The 19,451-nt window shown below is 34.4% G+C and overlaps 1 protein-coding gene across 3 annotated transcripts in view; it reads left to right on the top strand.

Moving 5' to 3' along the window:
- Positions 1–19,451, top strand: part of GRID2 (glutamate ionotropic receptor delta type subunit 2) — a 1,327,069-nt gene that overhangs the window by 1,149,894 nt on the left and 157,724 nt on the right. For all 3 annotated transcript variants that reach the window (XM_019741137.2, XM_074323476.1, XM_019741134.2), the window contains exon 14: positions 13,658–13,824. In XM_019741137.2, the coding sequence (XP_019596696.2) occupies positions 13,658–13,824 (167 nt within the window). The remainder of the gene's footprint in view (positions 1–13,657; positions 13,825–19,451) is intronic.

Here is a 19,451-nt window from a genome sequence, read left to right as displayed (position 1 = left end):
TTGTAGAGTTCTTTTATTTCTTTTAACTCTTAAGTCTCTTTTGTCTTCCTTCTGCATCATTTTCGTATTTCTATCTTTGATATCACTAATTCTTTTCTCCATCTGGTCAGCTGTGTTTCCTAAGCTCACTATTTCATTCTTCATCTCTTTTATTGAGTTCTTCAGCTCCAGAATTTCTATTTGGTTCTTTTTTAAAGTGTCAATCTCTTTGGTAAAATATTTCTTTTGTTTATTGATTTTATTTCTGAGCTCATTAAACTATCAGAGTTTTCTTGTGTCTCATTAAGTTTTTTCAGAACTGCAATCTTGAATTCTCTGCCTAGACATTTATGGGAATGAACTCTGCCTTTTTATTTTTATTTATTTATTTTTATTGATTTTTTGAGTGATACTTCTTTAGCAGGTTAATAACGAGAGGTCTTCCTTTTATTTTCCAGTAGGTGGTCCTGGAGACCAAGTATTTTTTTGTCTCTTGCACTGCTCCTGCTTCTGGGATCTCTGCATTGTGGTAGAAAATGCTTTGTATTCCCTGGGAAGGTGGGTGTCTCCTCTGTGACCAGGTTACCTGGGTCTCAGGGCACCAAGCCCATGGGAAAATGTGGTGGGCAATGAGGTTCCAAGTCCATGAAATGCCAGAGCTGCCCCAGTCATCAGATGAAGCCAAAAGTGATGCACTGCCTAAGGTGTCCCAGGTGCCCTGCTGGGGTCAGCCATGATGGGTGGGGGTGGAGTGACCTGAAAGAGGCTGACTCCTGCATTTGTGGCTTTTTCTCCTCCCAGTAATGGTGACTGCCAGACCTCAGCTGCCTCACCTCTGCATGTCCACCACTATCATGTGTAATATCATCAGTGTTTGTCTGCTGCTCAGGGATAAAGGCTTCTGCCTTTCCAGTTCTCAGGACTGCAGATAGTGTACTTTTTAACCTGACCCTCAGTGCTACAGCTTTTTCTGCAGCCCGCTTCTAGTTCTGGGAAGGCGAAGGGAGGCAGCCAGTCTCCATGGCTTTGTTTTCTGCTTAACAATGGCAGCTGCTAGACTGCAGCTTCTGTACCTCTATGTTCGGTCTCTGCCCCAGTCATTGGGTTTAGCCACAGTATGTGCTGACCACTCAGGCAGGAATGTTGAGTCTCCCTCTTTGCGACTCAGGACTGCAGTCAGTGCACTGCAACTTGAGTCCTCTCCTCTCCCGAGACCCACAGTGAGCTCTGAGCTGTGTCCATGGTACCCATTCCTGGTCTTCTGCCTTTCCTTCCCCCCACCCCCATTCACCTTGACTCACCTACTTTCAGATATTTCAGTGTGCAGATCTCTCAGACATGTTTGTGTGTTGAGCAAGAAATCTTTTGTTGAATTATAGCTCTTCAATGTGTTGTAACTTCAAGGGGAGAGACCAGAGGGTATTCTCATGCCTGCACCTTGTATTCTGCAAATACATCATAGAAATCCCTCCAGGGAACCTTGTGCTACTCCAATAGATACCTTTTAATGATTCCATAATGTTTCATAGCAGGAATGTATCATCATTCTATGATTGATGAGCATTACTACTGTTTCCAGTTTGGTGCCATAATAAACAATGATGCACTGAGTACATTAAAATGAAATTTTTATTTCTCTTGGATAGATTCCTAGGAATGGAATTGCTGGGCCAAAGTGTCTCTCTCTCTCTCTCTCTCTCTCTCTCTCTCTCTCTCTCTCTCTCTCTCTGTAGATGTTGCTTTTGAAAAAAGTTATAACATTTTCTCATTTCCACAGGCAGTGAGTGAGAATACTTTTTTCAGTGCATCACCACCAGCAATAGTTGCAATGTTGCCAGAGCAATAGATATAATGTAGTAAACTACTGTGGGTTTTGTTTGTTTGTTTGTTGTTTATACTTACCTACCCATTAAATGAGTTTTGGTATTTTTCATATGCTTGTTGGACATGTATATTTGTTCCATTTTGAATTGCATCTTCAGATGATTTATCTATTTTTCTTTTGCATCCTCTATTTTTTGATTGCTAGTTAGAGAAACATTTGCATATTTATAAATATTAACTCATTGTCGTGTTTCAATTTTTTTTTGCAAATCTATTGATCTTTTATTCAGTTTATGCATGCATCTTTTGCCACACAAAGGTGTTTAAAAATGTTTTATGTTTAAAAAGTCTGATATGTGTGTGTATATATATATTTTTTTTTCTTTATTTATTTTATTTTTTTTTTTTGAATTTCATATGTTTGTTAAAAAGTCTTTCCTTATCTTATATATTCTCTCCTTGTTTTCTTGCTGGGCTCTCAGTATTTTGTTTTCAACTGTTTAGTCCAACTGAAAATTATTTTTATTTGAAATAAGAAAAATATTTGCTTTTATTTTCTCCAAGATAGCCAATTATGCCACCAACATTCATTAATATGTTAACCAAATTTATGGAGACAACCCAGAACATAACTACACCAGACCAAAAAAATAATAATAATAAAAACACAATACTATAATGTACAACAATAATTATATATATATGTGTGTGTGTGTGTGTTTTACTTTAACATAACAACATGAAAATAGTAATTTATTAATTTAAAATTGTGTATTATTCTGTATTATTCATTTCTTGTTACAAAATACTATTATTTAAACAAAACAATAGGACTAGTTAACTGTCAAATAGTTGAAACTGATGATAGTACTGATTAAATAACGTGATTAAAGTATAATAATATCTTAAGGTTTCTTTCTGATCTCTTATAAAGCAGTTGTTTTTACTCATTTTTAACTTTGTGTTAGCTATTTTAATTTTGTTGGCTATATTTAAGACATGTAAGTGCAAGATATTTTAAAAGGGGAACATAAATACAATAATGCTAATCAAACAGATACTCACTATATTTAATAAGAAATAACAATGACATGTTTCTGTCCCATAATACAGTAGGATATTTTGACTCTCTTTCCAATAATACTTCTCTTAATTGTCTGCAACGTTTAAGATATCCTCCTTTTATGTAATGGTAAAACTGAATATAATCAAACATAAATTTCACTTTGGCTTGCCACTCCTCTCTTATCAAGCCCACATTATACTCATTCTGGTGTCATTCCAATATGATGATATCAAGCTAAATATGCTCTTAACAATAGTGTTTGAGCATGAAATACTTCAGTTTACTTACTATCAATATCAGGTATTTTAGTTTGTAGGAGTCAGTTTCCAGCTCTCCAAAAAAGATGTTCATATAGTTTCATTCTACAAGCTTGGTTTTGAAAGACCAATTTTTTGTTAATCATAACCTTTGCATCTCTAAATTCATCAGATAGGCTAAATATGGCTGGGATATCCATCATTTTTAAACACTCTGAAGCACACTGGATGTCATCATAAGTTAAAGTTCTCTTTCCTAGGAAAATTATTTTAAAATGCAGAGGTAACTGGAATTTGTGAAATCAGTGCTGGATTCCAAAGAAGTTACAGTTTTAGTAAAGAAATTGAGAAAGTTCTGTCTAACTTGGCTGCCACTTTCTGGTGGCCATCTTTTGGTTGTTGTTGTTCTGAAGTAGTCTTATTTCAAAAAATATGTCATTATTCATTATAAATGTTTATCATAATCTACACTTAAAATTGAACAACTCAGGTGCTGTCAGTTCATCTTTTTCCAGGTACTCAATGATTTCTTCAAAAATCATCAACCAAGTTTGGAAAAATAGCACATATCATGTTTCCCCGAAAATAAGACCTAGCCAGACAATCAGCTCTAATACATCTTTTGGAGCAAAAATTAATATAAGACCCGGTATTATATTATATTATATTATATTATATTATATTATATTATATTATATTATATTATATTATATTATATTATAGACCTGATCTTATATTATAGTAAAATAAGAGTGGGTCTTATATTAATTTTTGCTCCAAAAGATGCATGAGAGCTAACTGTCTGGCTAGGTCTTATTTCCGGGGAAACACGGTATTTTCTGTTTTACTGAAATCCTTTTCATTCAGCTCAAATCTGAAAAAATGAGCTCTACACTGTAAAGGTTCAACTCATTTATTATCAAAATTTCCTCCTTTTGTTTTTCCATGGCACATTTTATTTAAAACCTCAGAATCAGGAAAAATCATTTCATAGAGCTATCAGTTTCATAGAGCTATCAGGGGAACAATACATAACGTATGTTTGTTCATGTGGTATGCCCAAACTAATTCAGCAGCTGCTATTTTCAGCTAAGCGTCGGTGTCTTTTGGGAGACACAAAAACTTATGATTGATTTAGAATCTTGTAAGATTCAGTCTCCCTGTGTGCTTTCACATTCCCTTTTCCACCACACCTAATTCCAAATTTTTTTCCTGCATATTATTCAGTACAATGTTTTGGTTATCTATCTCCGTAATCCAGTTGTTTGTGTCCCACAGTTAGCCTTCTTTCTTGTTGATGTCTGGATTATGCTGCAATTAGTATGATAATCATTCTCATTTTCATCCTCTGAACTCTTGAGGAAAAAATGATCACAGTATTCACAATGTTAAAAATTAAATTAGCATCATCTCGATACCAAGTATATTAGACAATTCACAAAGCGTTGTTAACACTCATGATTACAATGCACTTAGGTTGTACACTTAAGTATCAGCACACAGCAATGGATGATTTGTTATTGTCAACAGCAAGTCAGAATTGCCAACATCAGCAGTCGGGGAAAAATAGTGGCAGCATATCTATCTGCTAAAAAAAAATTAAAAAGTCACTTTCAGCCCCTGTCTTTTAAGCCGCAGCATGAATTTTGTACTTCCCCCTGACCATTCTGTATCCATTGCCAAAATCTGGACTTTTTGTCTCCCAGGAAGGTTTCCCTTGACATAGGGCTTTCACGTGATAAACTGGGGCATCCCAAGCTGACTGGGACAGATGTCACCCTAGTTCTACCATTTAACTCTGCAGGACATTTGAGTATTTTCTCCTTCAATTCATCTGTTCAAGTTTTTGTTTGAGAAGTTGAGCTTTGTTACTTTATAGCCACATAGACACTTTTAGACTCACAGTTGAATCGGATTAGGTGCTTTCTTTATTTTTCTTTTAAAATTGGAATCTACTATTACCACAATGCTATTTTCCCAAAATGGGTTCTGCTTGTTCTGATTCATTTTTCTCTCTCTATAGCCCTCACTGTATGGGTTGTTACTATATTTTTCTTTGTCAGCTCATGGGAAGTCAGGTCTGGTTGATGGATTATCCGAGGGATTGGCAGTCTTGCTAATTGCAGATGAAATGTCCTCTCTCCTTGTGCTCTAGCAGTATAGAAGGAAGTGATTCACAAATCCCCCTCCTGGGGCACCTGGAAGAAACTGTGGGTTCTCCAATCTGTTGATTTGTCTCAGACTCCAGTACTGAAAGATCTCTGCCCACCTATTCAACTCTTTCCTGACCAATTGAAAGCCAACAGAACAGACATACTCATGGAGACAAAAATCTAAGGAAGGAAGACAGAACATCTAAGGAGAGGTCCACAGATTTCTATGAACCAAGCACTCCAACAAATTGAGTTTTTTCATTGTTTTCCCATGGTAGTTACACTGATTTTCTCAGGCAGTCACCCAATCTGAAGGAAAGAATTATCAGTTCTGTCCTACACAAAACTATCCAGAACCTCAGTCTTTAGTAGCCTCTGTCTTCCAGATTCTAGCAGCCACTTGTTTCAAGAGAATGTTTTCATAGAGGTGAAGGATGCTGTGTTCAGTTTTTCACATTCCCAGAGTGCTTTCAAAACTTTACAAAAAAAAAAAAAAAATTAGTATTCTAATAGCCTCAAAAAAGAGAGGTAAAAGATAAAATTTAGAGGTAGACATACTGCTTTTTTCAAAGTTAAAAAAGATATTTTATAAATAAACTATTTTAAACACATTTATATCTTGTGAAAATTTGTGTCCCATGGCACCTAAATTTCAAAATAACAACAGAGAAAATATGGTAGGCCAACAACTGAGGTAGCAATAATCCAAACCACATATATTTTAAAAGTTCGTCTTAAGCACTAAAATTTGGACTTGAACATGATTTATTGTGCTGGATAAATTCAGAAGAATTGATGAATGATGTTAAATTATTAATTTGCCCAAAGTGAGAGAGGCCACCACCTAGAACCATATGTCATAAATATTAAAGCCATTCCCATCAGACTTATATGAGCAATAAATTATAAGGACCACTATAGATCAGTTCTGGGTTAATCACAGCTCTTTGCACCTGTAATTCACAATCATTTTATCCCCCACTGACAATTAGTTTAAAATGTAAAGAAGTTAGCAGCTTAATGTTCAAGAATTTATCCCACATTGTTCTCTTTTAATTTTTATTTGGTGAGCAAAGGTAATAAATTTCCATTCAGTAGCCTTTATTTTAATTCAAAAAAAAAAAAAAAAATCCCTGCTTTGGTTTTAATCCTGAAAATCAGAAATGCTTAGATAGCAATGGTCACAGAATCAACAGGCTTCAGGGGTCCTGAATGATATAAACCAGATATTCATTCATTGAAATGATTTTGACAAATAAGCAACGTGCTTTTTAAAAGCTCAGATCTTATTTATCTTGCTAGTGTGATCACAAGCATTAAAAAGGTGGCATTCCTTTCATGACTCTTACCATATACTATGTTGCATTATTTTTATTTACATACATATTATTTCTCAAACTAGAGAGGCTATGCCTTGAAGGTGAAGACTACAATATCTCAAATGTTTTTGCATTCCTATGGCAAATACCTCCCAGAAACGTATTTTTAATGTAGTGAAAAAGCATAGAAGATGGTCTTGAGCTCAAGTTCCTAATCTACCACTAATAACTGGTACAATTTTACACCAAGTCCCATTACTATATCTGTGAGTTAGGTATCATATGTTAGCTTCGTCACAGTGTAGTGAAGAACAAATAAATTTATGGGTAAAATCACTTTTTTAAAAGTGAAAAAATGTTTTAGAAATGTTAGTTATTATCATGAGGAAAAATGGAGGACAGAGTGAGAATATTTCATCTTCTGTAAGGGGGGAGCTTTTCTTATCCTTTGGTGTAAATGTCATCTTTCCAAAATTGTTCCCAATGATTGTTTTTTAATAAAAAAATCATCATTGATGTCTTTCTGCAGTTAGAGATTTTGAAGTGAGATTTTAAGTAATTTGCTAAATTAAAGATTTATGTGAGCAAGAATATGATTTCCCAATTAAAACCAAAGTCACTGGGGTAACAGGTAGTGACAAAAATAGTGAAAGTCTATTTGTGTATCACGTAGGCTTCTGCAGTTACTACAGGAGACTGCTGTCTGTTGAACTGAAAAGGAAAGTACTTTCATGATTATCATTAAATCATAATAGAGATGTTGGAACAGGGGCATACAGGACAGGAGGATTATACAGAGGAAGACTAATACGATATAATCCATAATATGGTGAGGAGCACAGATGCAGGTTTGAAAATACATTTTCCCATCCTTCACTTTACCTTGGCAAGACATGCAAATATTTGAGAAAATAACATTGAATGTTTACAGTTCTTCACTGGACAGATGGAAAATTGCAGACAACTAAAAGGTTAAAAGAGTATGCATGAGCAGGAAAGGGTCTCCAAAGGGTATCGATGTTTAGTCAGTTAGGCACTAAAGGTAAGGAACTTAAATATTTGTGGTTTTCTTGTACAGCTATTTCAGTAGCCAGAATTTTTGAGCAGGTTCTCCTGATCCCCCCACCACTCCCTCCCCCTCCCCCGCACTCCCATCGCGGGGAAAATTAAGTTTCCTTTTCTTTAAACCACTTTAACACTTCAAGCTTCTTTTATAGTACTTTGTGTTATATCCATTAGTGCTTGACTTTAATGCTGAGTTGTAAGCAGTTTGAGAGCTGGGGCCCAAGTTTTACTCACCTTCAGGATCTTAAAATTAATGCGCAATGATTTGTTAGTAAAATTGAATTCAAAGAAAGATTCCCATGTAAATATTGTAGAAATGGAACAAAACCTTAGGTCCTAGCATTCTGTCAGCAGTAGGAATTCAGCACAGGCTGTTGGCATCTCAGCACTCTTATGAGGACACAGCTGTTTAGCATCGGGAGCTACCGTGGCCCATCAATCACCACAGCATTCTTGTCTGTCTCCTCTGGGGACCAGAGATTGATAATATTGGAAGTAGATGTCACTTTGGATTATTTTCCCTTCCTCCCAAATGGGGACTGAAATAGAGCTCCTGGATGCACGTTTGCCCTCTGTTTAATCTAGTATGAAACACTCTGCTGACATGGAATCCACTGATAAATAAATCAATAGCCTACACATTCAGCTGCTTATCCAAACATGACCTCAAGAACAAAGAATAGTTGAAAATTTTAAAGTAATATTCATCACCTAGTCAGATGAGTTAAGAATGTCCTAGGCCAAACCTTCAATTATTATTCTGTTGAAAAGTGACTTTAGGTTTTGTTGATGAGTATTGTCTAGATAGCTTTAATTTAATGTTAAAAAACCATCCAGAGGACAGTGATTGTATGTTTTAGTAGATGAAAAAGGCCAGGGATATTTTTAAAGCTGAAATAGTTGGGATTACTGTGCAACATTTTATTGGCATTGCTACAGGCTATAATCATACGGTTTTAATGGTTCTCTTTTTAAAAATGCATTTACAATGCTTTGTAACATTAGAATAGCTGGAAACATGTGTATAATGGCAATGATAATGTTAACATACATTTAAATAGAGCTTTACAGTTCAAAAACAGCAGCAACTGTACTAGAATACTTTTTTAACAGCAAACCAATATGTCCCCAATGGGGGAGGTCCCTTGAGGGTTGTAAAGATGCTGCAAAAGGGCTCCAGGAGGCCAGAGTCGCTGTTTGAAACAGAAGAGAATAGCAAAGATCAAAGTAGGTTGTTACAGGAGGCTTCAAGGTCACTGCTATCTCTCTATTACTGTAGGTTTAGACCCAGCAAGCTAAAAACAGATATGAAAGTTGGTGATCAAGGGTATCAGATTTTGCCACCACAAAATATGCCCCTTTGGCATATTGGTTATTTTAAGCTGTAATGCACTTGAAACACAGCAAGTGCAGGAGAGTTGGTCTCTAAACTCCCCTTATTTACCCAAAGATAAAAGTAACTCAGTTGTCTTAAATTCCTCACCAGGAGTTTCATCAATCAGGAAATGACTCTCCTCACAGAAGAGACAGGAAGTCAACACCACACCTAAACTTTGTCACAAACTATCACACCACCTGTCTGTTCTTCTAATGGCCATTCATCTTTCCCTAAAATCATTCACTCTGTCCTAAGAAGCCTGCGCCCTCTCTCCTCCCCCTCCCTATTTAGATGGTATTTAAGCCTGAATTCTAAGCCACCTCTTGGAGTTACTTATTTTTACCTGTACATCTCCCATGTAAACCGGGTTTAAACTTCTGTTTGTTTTTCTTGTTAATCTGTCGTTTTTCGTGTTTGTTTTTTTCACATGAGTCTTACTAAGATCTCAGAAGAGTAGAGCGAAAATTATTTTTTCTCCACTACAGTGATTACTACAAAAGATCAGAAACACGGAGGAAGGATTGTGGTTCCTCCCTGTTTCAGGGATAACTCTGTGGGTATAAGGAATCAATGTAGAGGAAACCTACCATGTGTTTTTCCCTCTCCCACACCAACACTCCAAAAATCTGTAATAGGTGTACATTATCTGTCAAGATTGTCAACTTTCCTTGTAATTCAGAAGGTACTGGTCTTAGCAGCACATTTGGAGAATCACTGATCTGTTGTACCTAACATAGTACCTAGTGTACCATTGATACTCCAGGAGTGGTTGCATGGAATGATTTCTTCAGGGAAACAACTTTTATCTATTTCAGCAGCTCATGCTTTGGTTGGGATTCACCCCCCAAAAAGAGGTGCTAAGTAGCCAATGAGCACAGTAAACTAGTCTGAAGGCTTTAGTACATATTTCTTGAAAAACTTTTTATTGAGTATCTGATGTTGGCCTGGTCTAAGCAAGTATAGGTATTTAAAAGGCAGCAGTTAAATATATCAAGTATTTATTTATATTTTCTTCCTTTACTTTTATGGTTAAATATCCTGCTTTTTAAAAAAGTATCATAAAAATGCAGTTTTACATGTTTTTCTAGTTTTGTAGGGTTTTTTAAACTTGAGTTCTTTTTTAATTATAATGAATTTATTACATTACAGGAATTTACTTTGTATATGGTGTGACACAGTTCTCTAATGTTGGTTTCTTTTTTAAATATTCTCCTGCCTCACTCTCATTTTTAAAATGTTTTATATTTGTTGTATGATTTGAATCATGGTCTTTGTAATACAATCTACATGTGATATATATATATATATATATATATATATATATATATATATATATACACACACTTTTATCAGGTTTGTAGGCTTGTGTATTCCACAGATTTTCTATTCATAGACAAGTTCCATGCTATTTTATTTTTAAGCTTTATAACAGTTTCACTGCTTGATATTCTGATTCTCCAATCATTTTTTATTTTCAAAATTACTATTCTCATGTTTTCTTCCAATTAAACGTGCAAACATTTTAATAAATTCTAAAATAGTCATTGGACATTTCATTTAGATTTCATCAAGTATCAAATAACCTAAGGAAAACTGACATTTCTTTTACAATTGTACATTGATTCTTTTAGGAATATGTTATATCTTATCTAAAAATAAGTTTGTCTTCTTTAGTAGAGTACTGAAGTTTTCTTTATATTCAGTGTAAATGAATATTTATACTCAAGTTATATATTATCTCATTGGTGTATTAAAAGAAAAGCAACTGATCAGTATATCTATTTATATAGATATATTTGTTGAAATCTTTATTTTTATTAAATATTTCTTCAGTTGACTCTTGTGAGTTTCATACATATGTCATCAAATAATAATTTTGTCCTAATAGTTTGAAATCAAGAGTTTGTTGCCTGCCTTGTTGTACAGGCTGAATGATCACAATTGTGTTATTTTGAGAGTAATAGGCATCATTTTCTTAGAGTTTTAGCTTCCATTTGGTTTGCTTCTTGTTTGAGGCAGTTATTCTAGACCTCATTAAAGAAGAATTTCTTTATTTCTACTTTACTAGGTGGGTAGATAGATGATGGCTTTCAATTTTGTCAAAAGTCTTTTTGGTGTCTGTTGAAAGACCATTTAAAAATTTTATAAAGCTTCATTTATAACATATGTTATCCCAGTAACCATCCTGATACTGAACCAGTGTTGCTTGTCCTGTTTAATAATGTTACATTATTCTTTTTAATGCATATATGATCATGTCATCTGCAATCTCATTTGTTTGTTTTTGCTTTTGTTGCCTAGGCTGTTGGTCATGTCATATTCAAAAAGCATTTCCCAAACCAATGTCAAGACACTTATCCTGTGTTGTCTTCTAAGTATCATGGTTTCAGGTCTTATGTTTAAGTCTTTAATCCATTTTGAGTTGATTTGCGTATATGATGTGAGAAGGGAGTCAATTTCATTTTTCTGCATATGGGTATCCAGTTTTCCCAGCACTGTTTATTGAAGAAGCTATCCTTTCCCCATTGTGTGTTCTTGACACCCTTGTAGAAGACCAGCTGAACATAAAAATGTGGATTTATTTCTCAGATCTCTATTCTGGTCCATTGATCTCTATGTCTGTTTTTATGGCAGTACCATACTGTTTTGATTACTGCAGTTTTTTAGCATGTTGCTTCGAACTTCTGTTTTTTGTTCAGGATTGTTTTGGCTATTTAGGGTCTTTTGTGGTTACATGTGAATTTTAAGATTTTTTTTTTTCTACTTCAGTAAGGGCATTGGAATTTGGATAGGGATGGCATTAAATCTGTAGATTACCTGGGATAGGATGAACATTTTAACAATATTAATTGTTCCAAGCAGTGATCATAAGATACCTTGCCATTTACCTGTCTTTAATTTCCTTCATCACCATTTTGTAATTTTCAGGGTATAAATCTTTCACCTCTTGTTTTAGTTTCTTCCTGAGTATTTTGTTCTTTTTGTTGCTTTTATAAATGGGATTTTTAAAAATTTCCTTTGCACGTAGTTCATTGTTCATATACTGAAATGTTATGGAGTTTTCAATGTTGACTTTGTATCATGCAACTTAACTGATATTTTTGTTGTTTAGTTCTAACAGTTTGTTGTTGTTGTTGTTGTTGTTTACTGTTTAGCATCTTCTACATGTCTCATCATGTCATCTGCAAATAGAGATAATTCTACTTCTTCCTTTTTGATTTGGGTTCTTTGTGTCTTTGTTTTTGTTTTTGTTTTCTTTTTCTTTTTCTTGTCTAATTGCTCTGACTAGGACTTCCAAGTCTAATTTGAATAGAAGCAATGACTAGGGCATTCTTGACTTGTACCTTTACAGACCTGGAGCCAAGTCCACAGGGAGATAGGACTGCTTCTGAGACTGCAGCCAGGACCACAACTGGCTGGCCAGCCACTAGGGTATGGGCCTGCTTTCTCAAAGAATCATTCCTCAGTTTAGGACTCCACCAAGGTTTCACAAACTGGATCCCAAGGTTCCCACAGGGCACTTTTGTTCATGGATGGTTGCCAATTGTTGTCTCTGTGGGGTAACAAAGGCTAGGGACCTCCTAATCCACTATCTTGCTGACATCACTCCAATTATCTGTATTTGTATTTATTTTTCTTTTTTCCTCACCAGACTTACCAGGAAATTATGTTTCTCTTCAATAAACAAACAAACAAACAGAATATTTGATATAATTATTCTGTTTATTTAATGAATTTACTGTTTTATATTTATATAGAACAATTTTCTAAATTAACTTTAGTAAGAGTGCTTTTTATTTTTGATAAATTTGTGACTTAGGGCATGAGTGATTACTGAGAGAAAAGTAGATAATCACTAAAAGATATTATAAAGTTGTGTTTCCTAAATGATGACAGAGAGAATTGTATAATTATGTTTTCCTCATTACAAAATCCACCAAGGGGGTTTCTTCTAAGTCCAGCCACAAGATTACTATAGGCCATACTTTGCAATAGATTAAATTAGAACATAGACAGGAATTATGTCTTGTCAGCAGGGCAGTGTTGATTATTTCTCTTTAATGTGAGTTGTATGTGAAGCATTCATTTAGAATACAGGTTACTTGCAAGGAGATGATACCCATATTGGGTAAGAGCAAAAGCCTACCTGGCTTAGAAGCCTAATATTCCAAAGGAGCCAGTATCTCTTATAACAATTGCAAAACCCTAACTTCCAGGGTCGCCAAAGAGATAGGCCCAATTACAAGAATTGCTGCACTCAGAGTAGCTCGAAGACATGGCTTCCTTGCATGAATTTATTGTTCTCCATGTCCAGGTGGCATTTACAACACAGGGGTCAGTTTACTATACGCACTGTTGCCTAGAAACATAGCTAACATTCTAACTGCATCATTTTTCCAGGAGAACAGAACTATAAATTAACCAAAAGCCAAATTCTTATTCAGAATAGGTGTTTAGAAATATAGGTCCTATTATTTTTTTTCACAATTAAATACATATCAATGTAATACTTTATCCTGTCCATATAGCTGAAAATTCCTATTTTCTTACCTTAAATTTCAATTTATTTTAACCATAAATTCTATTTTCTTATTTTGTTCTCCATATTTTCACAGGTAAAATACGGAAATTACGCTTTTGTATGGGATGCAGCTGTATTGGAATACGTGGCTATCAATGACCCAGATTGTTCCTTTTACACCATTGGGAATACCATTGCTGATCGGGGATATGGAATTGCATTGCAACATGGCAGTCCTTACCGGGATGTATTTTCACAAAGGTAAGATTTGTGTGTGGTGCAAATAAGGAGAAAGGAAACAGAAAAAAAATCTATTTAGTTACCCTATGTAGTTTATTGCATTTTGTTTCTTTTGTTTGGAGAAACATAATAAATAACAGCAGAAAAAGGTAATTATAAGTGGTTGTTCAATAAAACATTCATTTTCCAAAGAATGCACTGAAATATTATTTTTCCCTTAAAAAGGGAAAACTTATTGCTGCATATAACTGGTTTTACTCTCAAAAAATTGATACATAAATGAAAGTAGTACATTGATAATTTCTTTAGAACTTAATTGAGCAATTTCGTTTCTGAATTTTTAGAGACAAAATGTCATAGAGTTAGCAGAATTAATTCCTAAGAATACCATAGAAAAACATAAACTTCTAAACCAAGTTAAAGTTCTGATGTACTGAAACTCATAATGATAGGGATATTTTAATCTGAATTTTTCAAAGGAAAAAGGTAAGAATACTACAGTCCATTATTTGGTGTCAAAATAAATATAGGATGTTGTCATGGAATTAAGGAGATGGTTTGTGAAGAAATTATACCCATCCTCGAATCAGAATTTTCTATCAAAACTTGTTTAGGAAAGAATATTTTGAATTGTATATTTTATATTAATAATCTATATGAAAGACTTGGGCCTGAAAGGAATTCACGAGATCACTGCATTCCATTCTATCTGCTACCAAATGAGCTTGGACATAACAGAGAGTAATATCTTCCGGGTAATATTCCATTTGACACTGATAGTACATTTTGTTTATTTTCTGGTTTTCTTCTGTTTTCTAAAAGCTAATGCCAGACCAAGAGGGCAGTGCAAAGTAGGACTAAGGCCCCAAATTTTAAGCCATTTGAGTTGTAGTCCTCCAAATTCTAGGATAACAAAAAGCTGGGTATTTTGTATTTAAAAAACAAACAAATAAAAAAATCAGTCAGTACTCCAGAATTTATGTTATAACTCTTCCATTAGCTAAACAAAAATCTAGGCCTCTCTCCTTATCTGCAAAAGGGGCAGGTAGATGAACTCCAAGGTTCTAAGTTCCTGTATCAGTCAGTTTTTCTGTGTAATAAACCCCAAAGTATTGGTGACTTTAAAGAAATTATTTCTCAGTCAGGAAACATAAAGGCTGTGATTTGGCACATTCTACTGTAAGTTGTGGGTCACCTGCAAGTCTTCTCTAGGCAGCTTCTCATTCCAGGGTCCAGGCTGGAGAAGCATCCCTGTATCTGGGACAAGTTGTTTTCATTGCAAAGAGCAGTTGCAAAACAGGGCTGGCAGAAACCTGTGGTCCTTCTTGCACTTCTTGTGTGGATGTCGCATATGTCACACCTGACCACAGACTACTAACTAAAAAGAGTATCATGGCCAAGCCCAGACTTAATGGGGTGGATAAGTATACTCCACATAAAGGGATGAAGAGGGTAAATAATTATAAACAATAATACAATTTACCAGTGGTCCCTCTGGCTCTTAAAAATTCTAAGTATAAGACAAAAATGAAATATGCCTAATTGGGATGTAAAATATTAAGACATAAGTAATGATTAATCAATCGAAACATATTCATTGATGAGTAGATTCTAAAAGTAACAAACTAGAAAATCAATTATGACATTGGGAATCTACCTGTAATGCACTTGCAGTCTAGACCCATGCACATGAAACAGTGAGCAATACAGACATTTTTATAAATGTGTGCCGACATTTATATATATATATATATATATATATATATATATATATATATACACAGTATCAGTATTGCTTATTTGCATTGTGTTAAATTCTGTAGTTTAGATATTGAAGGATTTGAATACCGTACAGAATAGAGTTAATCAAAGGGAATGTGAATGAAAGCTCTCCAGAGGAAATGAGCCTTGAACTTGACCTTGAAGGGTTAGTAGGGAATAATTAGGCTAAAAGGAAAAAATAGATAATTGTTGAAGAAATAATGAAAACAACAGAATAGAAATAGGAGAGAGCAGAATATGTTGGGGAACTATAGGATATCAAGTTAATCTGGAAAGAAATTTGAAGTTTCGAATTCATATTGTACGTCACAAACAGCTACAACAACCTACTTATTGTCTCTCTGGAGTTCAGGAGTAAATTGATGAAGAAAGTATTTAAAAAATGGTTAATCAATTTTGATAAGAAGGATGGATTCAGATTGGCAAAGACTAGAACAAACCCGGCTGCATAAAATAATGAAGGGCTGGGGGTGGGGATGGCCAGTAAGCTCAGGTGGTTAGAGCGTGGTATTAATAACACCAAGGTTGCCCATTCGATCCCCGCATGGGCCACTGTGAGCTGTGCCCTCCTTAAAATAAAATGAAAAAAAAGAAAAGAAAAGAAATAATGAAGGCCTGGCGTAGAATTGGGCAAGGGAAAATGAAAAGGAAGGAACAAATAGAAAGGATGCTTGCTTCTAAGCAAAGGAACATACCACTGTTTATATGAATTTAGAGCTGAGGATGGAAAGCATAATAGAATGAAAGGGGATACCAAGGTTTTACAGTGAAAAACCACGAAAAATTTTAATGGATCTTAACATGAACAAGGTAGTCGAGAACATGATGATTTATTCCTTAATTGTGATTTATGGCATTTTCTTTACTACAGATGTATTTTGTTACTAGACTTGATTTCTGGGTCTTTTATACATAAAATTAAGCCAATAAATTTAATCCACAAACATAATAGCAATTAAAGAAATATTTAATAAACCACATCAAGTGTTCCATTTCTCATTATCCCTGTGGTGCTCTACCTAACAGAAATTGTTATTCTGAGGAAATGTACTCCAGGGAACTGCTGAAACATAATATTAATCATCAAACATTATTTTTCCTTTGTTTGATTTGCATTATGGTTGTTGACAACTTAAATTGTCCCGTTCTGTGGTGTTCCTTAATAATGACACTCTACATCCTGCTTCCCTGTGCATCTGGAAGAAGAGAGAGCCAAGAAAGAGACATGATCTGATATTTGTCAATGTGCCAACTCATCTCTTTATACGCACATGCTACCTTTATCACCCAAACTCTCTTCCTGAATCCAGAAAATATCTACATTCATTCCCTTTTTCAATAGCCATTAGGAAAAAAGAGATCTCTTTTTTAGTAACTGATTTAAAATATTATAAAGACCATCAAATTCAACCATTGTAGTACACTTTAGAAATTATTATAAACAGCCTTGATGCATCAACTTATCCTGGGCCATTAATTAAACTAGATCACTGATAGCTGTTGTGATTATTTTTAATGAAAATGACAGTATTCGGGATAATTTTTAATAAGTAAATATTAATTATTTCTCAGGTAACTATTGCCTATATCACAACTTATAAGATATCAAAATACTTTAATATTACTAAATATTAATATCTAAAATAAATAGTATATACCGATATAGTAACTATATTTATTATCTCTTCTCTGCCCACTACCTTATATGCTTATATATTTTAATGATACTTCAAAATAATTATATGAAATTTTGTACATTTGTTTCTTGCATACTTGCACATTAGTGCACAAATATTATACCAGTATATACACTGAGTGGATGGACCTTTGCTTTGGCAAGCATCAGGTTAGGTATCAGAGACATGAGCTATAGTGCTACACTCACTTATACACTTCTGTGTGAGTGGACACACACAGGAATTACTTTTAGGTACCAGTAAGTGCTATAATATATATAACCATAGATTTTGATAGAAGAGATTTGTTTCATTGGTCTATACAAATACTAGATAACTTGGCAGCAGAAGCTAAAGTATTTATATACCTCATTAGATGGGTCAGAGTACTAGTGTGGTGGGTAATGTTTGCAATTCTCTGACACTATTTGTTCATCAAATGTTTTCTTAATTTTTCATTTACGGTAGATGTACAATATTATATTAGTTTCAGGTGTACAGCATAGTAATTAGACATTTATATACCTTATGAAGTTGTCACCCCAATAAGTCTAGTACCGATCCGGCACCACACATAGTTATTGCAACACTCCCTATGCTGTACTTTACACCTCTGTGACTATTTTTACAACTGGCAGTTTGTACTTTTTAATCCCTTTCAGCTTTTTCGCACATCCCCAAACCCCCTCCCATCTGGCAATAATGAGTTTGTTCTTTGTACCTATGAGTTTGTTGCTGTTTTGTTTGTTCATTTCCTTTGTTTTTAGATTTCACATGTAAGTGAAATCATACGATGTTTGTCATCTTTGCCTGACTTATTTTACTTAGCATAATACCCTGTAGGTACATCCATGTTGTTGCAAATGGCAAGATTTTATTCCTTTTTATGACGGAATAGTAATATTCCATTTTATGTGTGTACCACATCTTCTTTATTCATTCGTCTGTTGATGGGTACACAGTGTACTTCCATACCTTGGCTATTGTAAATAATGTTGTAATGAGCATAAGATGCATATATATCTTTTGGAATTAGTATTTTAGATCTCTTCAGATAAATACCCAGAAATGGAATTGCTAGGTCATATGGTAGTTCTATTTTTTAATGTTTTAAGGAACCTCAATACTGTTTTCCATAGTAGCTGCACCAATTTGCAATCCCACCAACAGTGCATGAGGGTTCCTTTTTTCTCCACATCCTCACCAGCACTCGTTGTTTGTTGATTAATTGATGATAAGCCATTCTGACAGGAGTGAAGTGATACCTCATTATGGTTTTGATTTTCATTTCCTTGAGGATTACTTATATGGAGTATCTTTTCATGTGTCTGTTGACCATCTGTATGTCTTCTTTGGAGAAATTTCTATCTATGTCTTCTCATTTTTCAATCACATCGTTTGGGTTTTTTTGGATATAGAGCTGTATGAGTTCTTTATATATTTTGGATGTTAATCCCTTACTAGATATATCATTTACAAATACCTTCTCCCATTCAGTAGTTTGCAATTTTGTTTTGTTGATGATTTTCTTTGTGGTACAAAAGTTTTTTAGTTTGATATAGTCCCATTTATTTATTTTTGTTTTCTGTTTGTGTTTGCCGTAGGAGGCATATCACCCCAAAATATTGCTAAGACCAATTTCAAAGAATTTACTGCCTATGTTTTCTTCTAAAAGTTTTATAGTTTCAGGTCTTACATTTAAATGTTTAAGATATTTTGAGGTTTTGTTGTGTGTGTGTTTTTTTATGGTATAAGAAAGTGGTCTAATTTCACACAGTTTTCCCAGCACTATTCGTTGAGGAAACTGTCTTACCCCATTGTGTATTCTTGCCTCCTTTGTCATACATAGATTAATTGACCATGTATGTATGGGTTTCTTTCTGGGCTCTCTATTCTGTTTCATTGATCTATGTGTCTGTTTTTATTTATGCCAGTATCATGTTTTGATTACTATGGCCTTGTAGTATAGTTTGATATCAGGTAGCATGATACCTCCAACTTTGTCTTCTTTCTCAATAGAAAGAATATTGCTTGTCTTTGATTATTTGGAGTCTTTTGTGGTTCCATATAAATTTTAGAATTATTTGCTCTTCTTCTGTAAAAAATACCATTGTTGTTTTTTTTCTCAGAGATTACACTGAATCTGTAGAGTGCTTTGGGTAGTATGAACATTTTAACAATGCTTATTCT

This window comes from Rhinolophus sinicus, linkage group LG02 (genome assembly GCF_036562045.2).
Source record: "Rhinolophus sinicus isolate RSC01 linkage group LG02, ASM3656204v1, whole genome shotgun sequence".
Classification (NCBI taxonomy): domain Eukaryota; kingdom Metazoa; phylum Chordata; class Mammalia; order Chiroptera; family Rhinolophidae; genus Rhinolophus; species Rhinolophus sinicus.
This window is presented reverse-complemented; position numbering and strand designations above follow the sequence as displayed.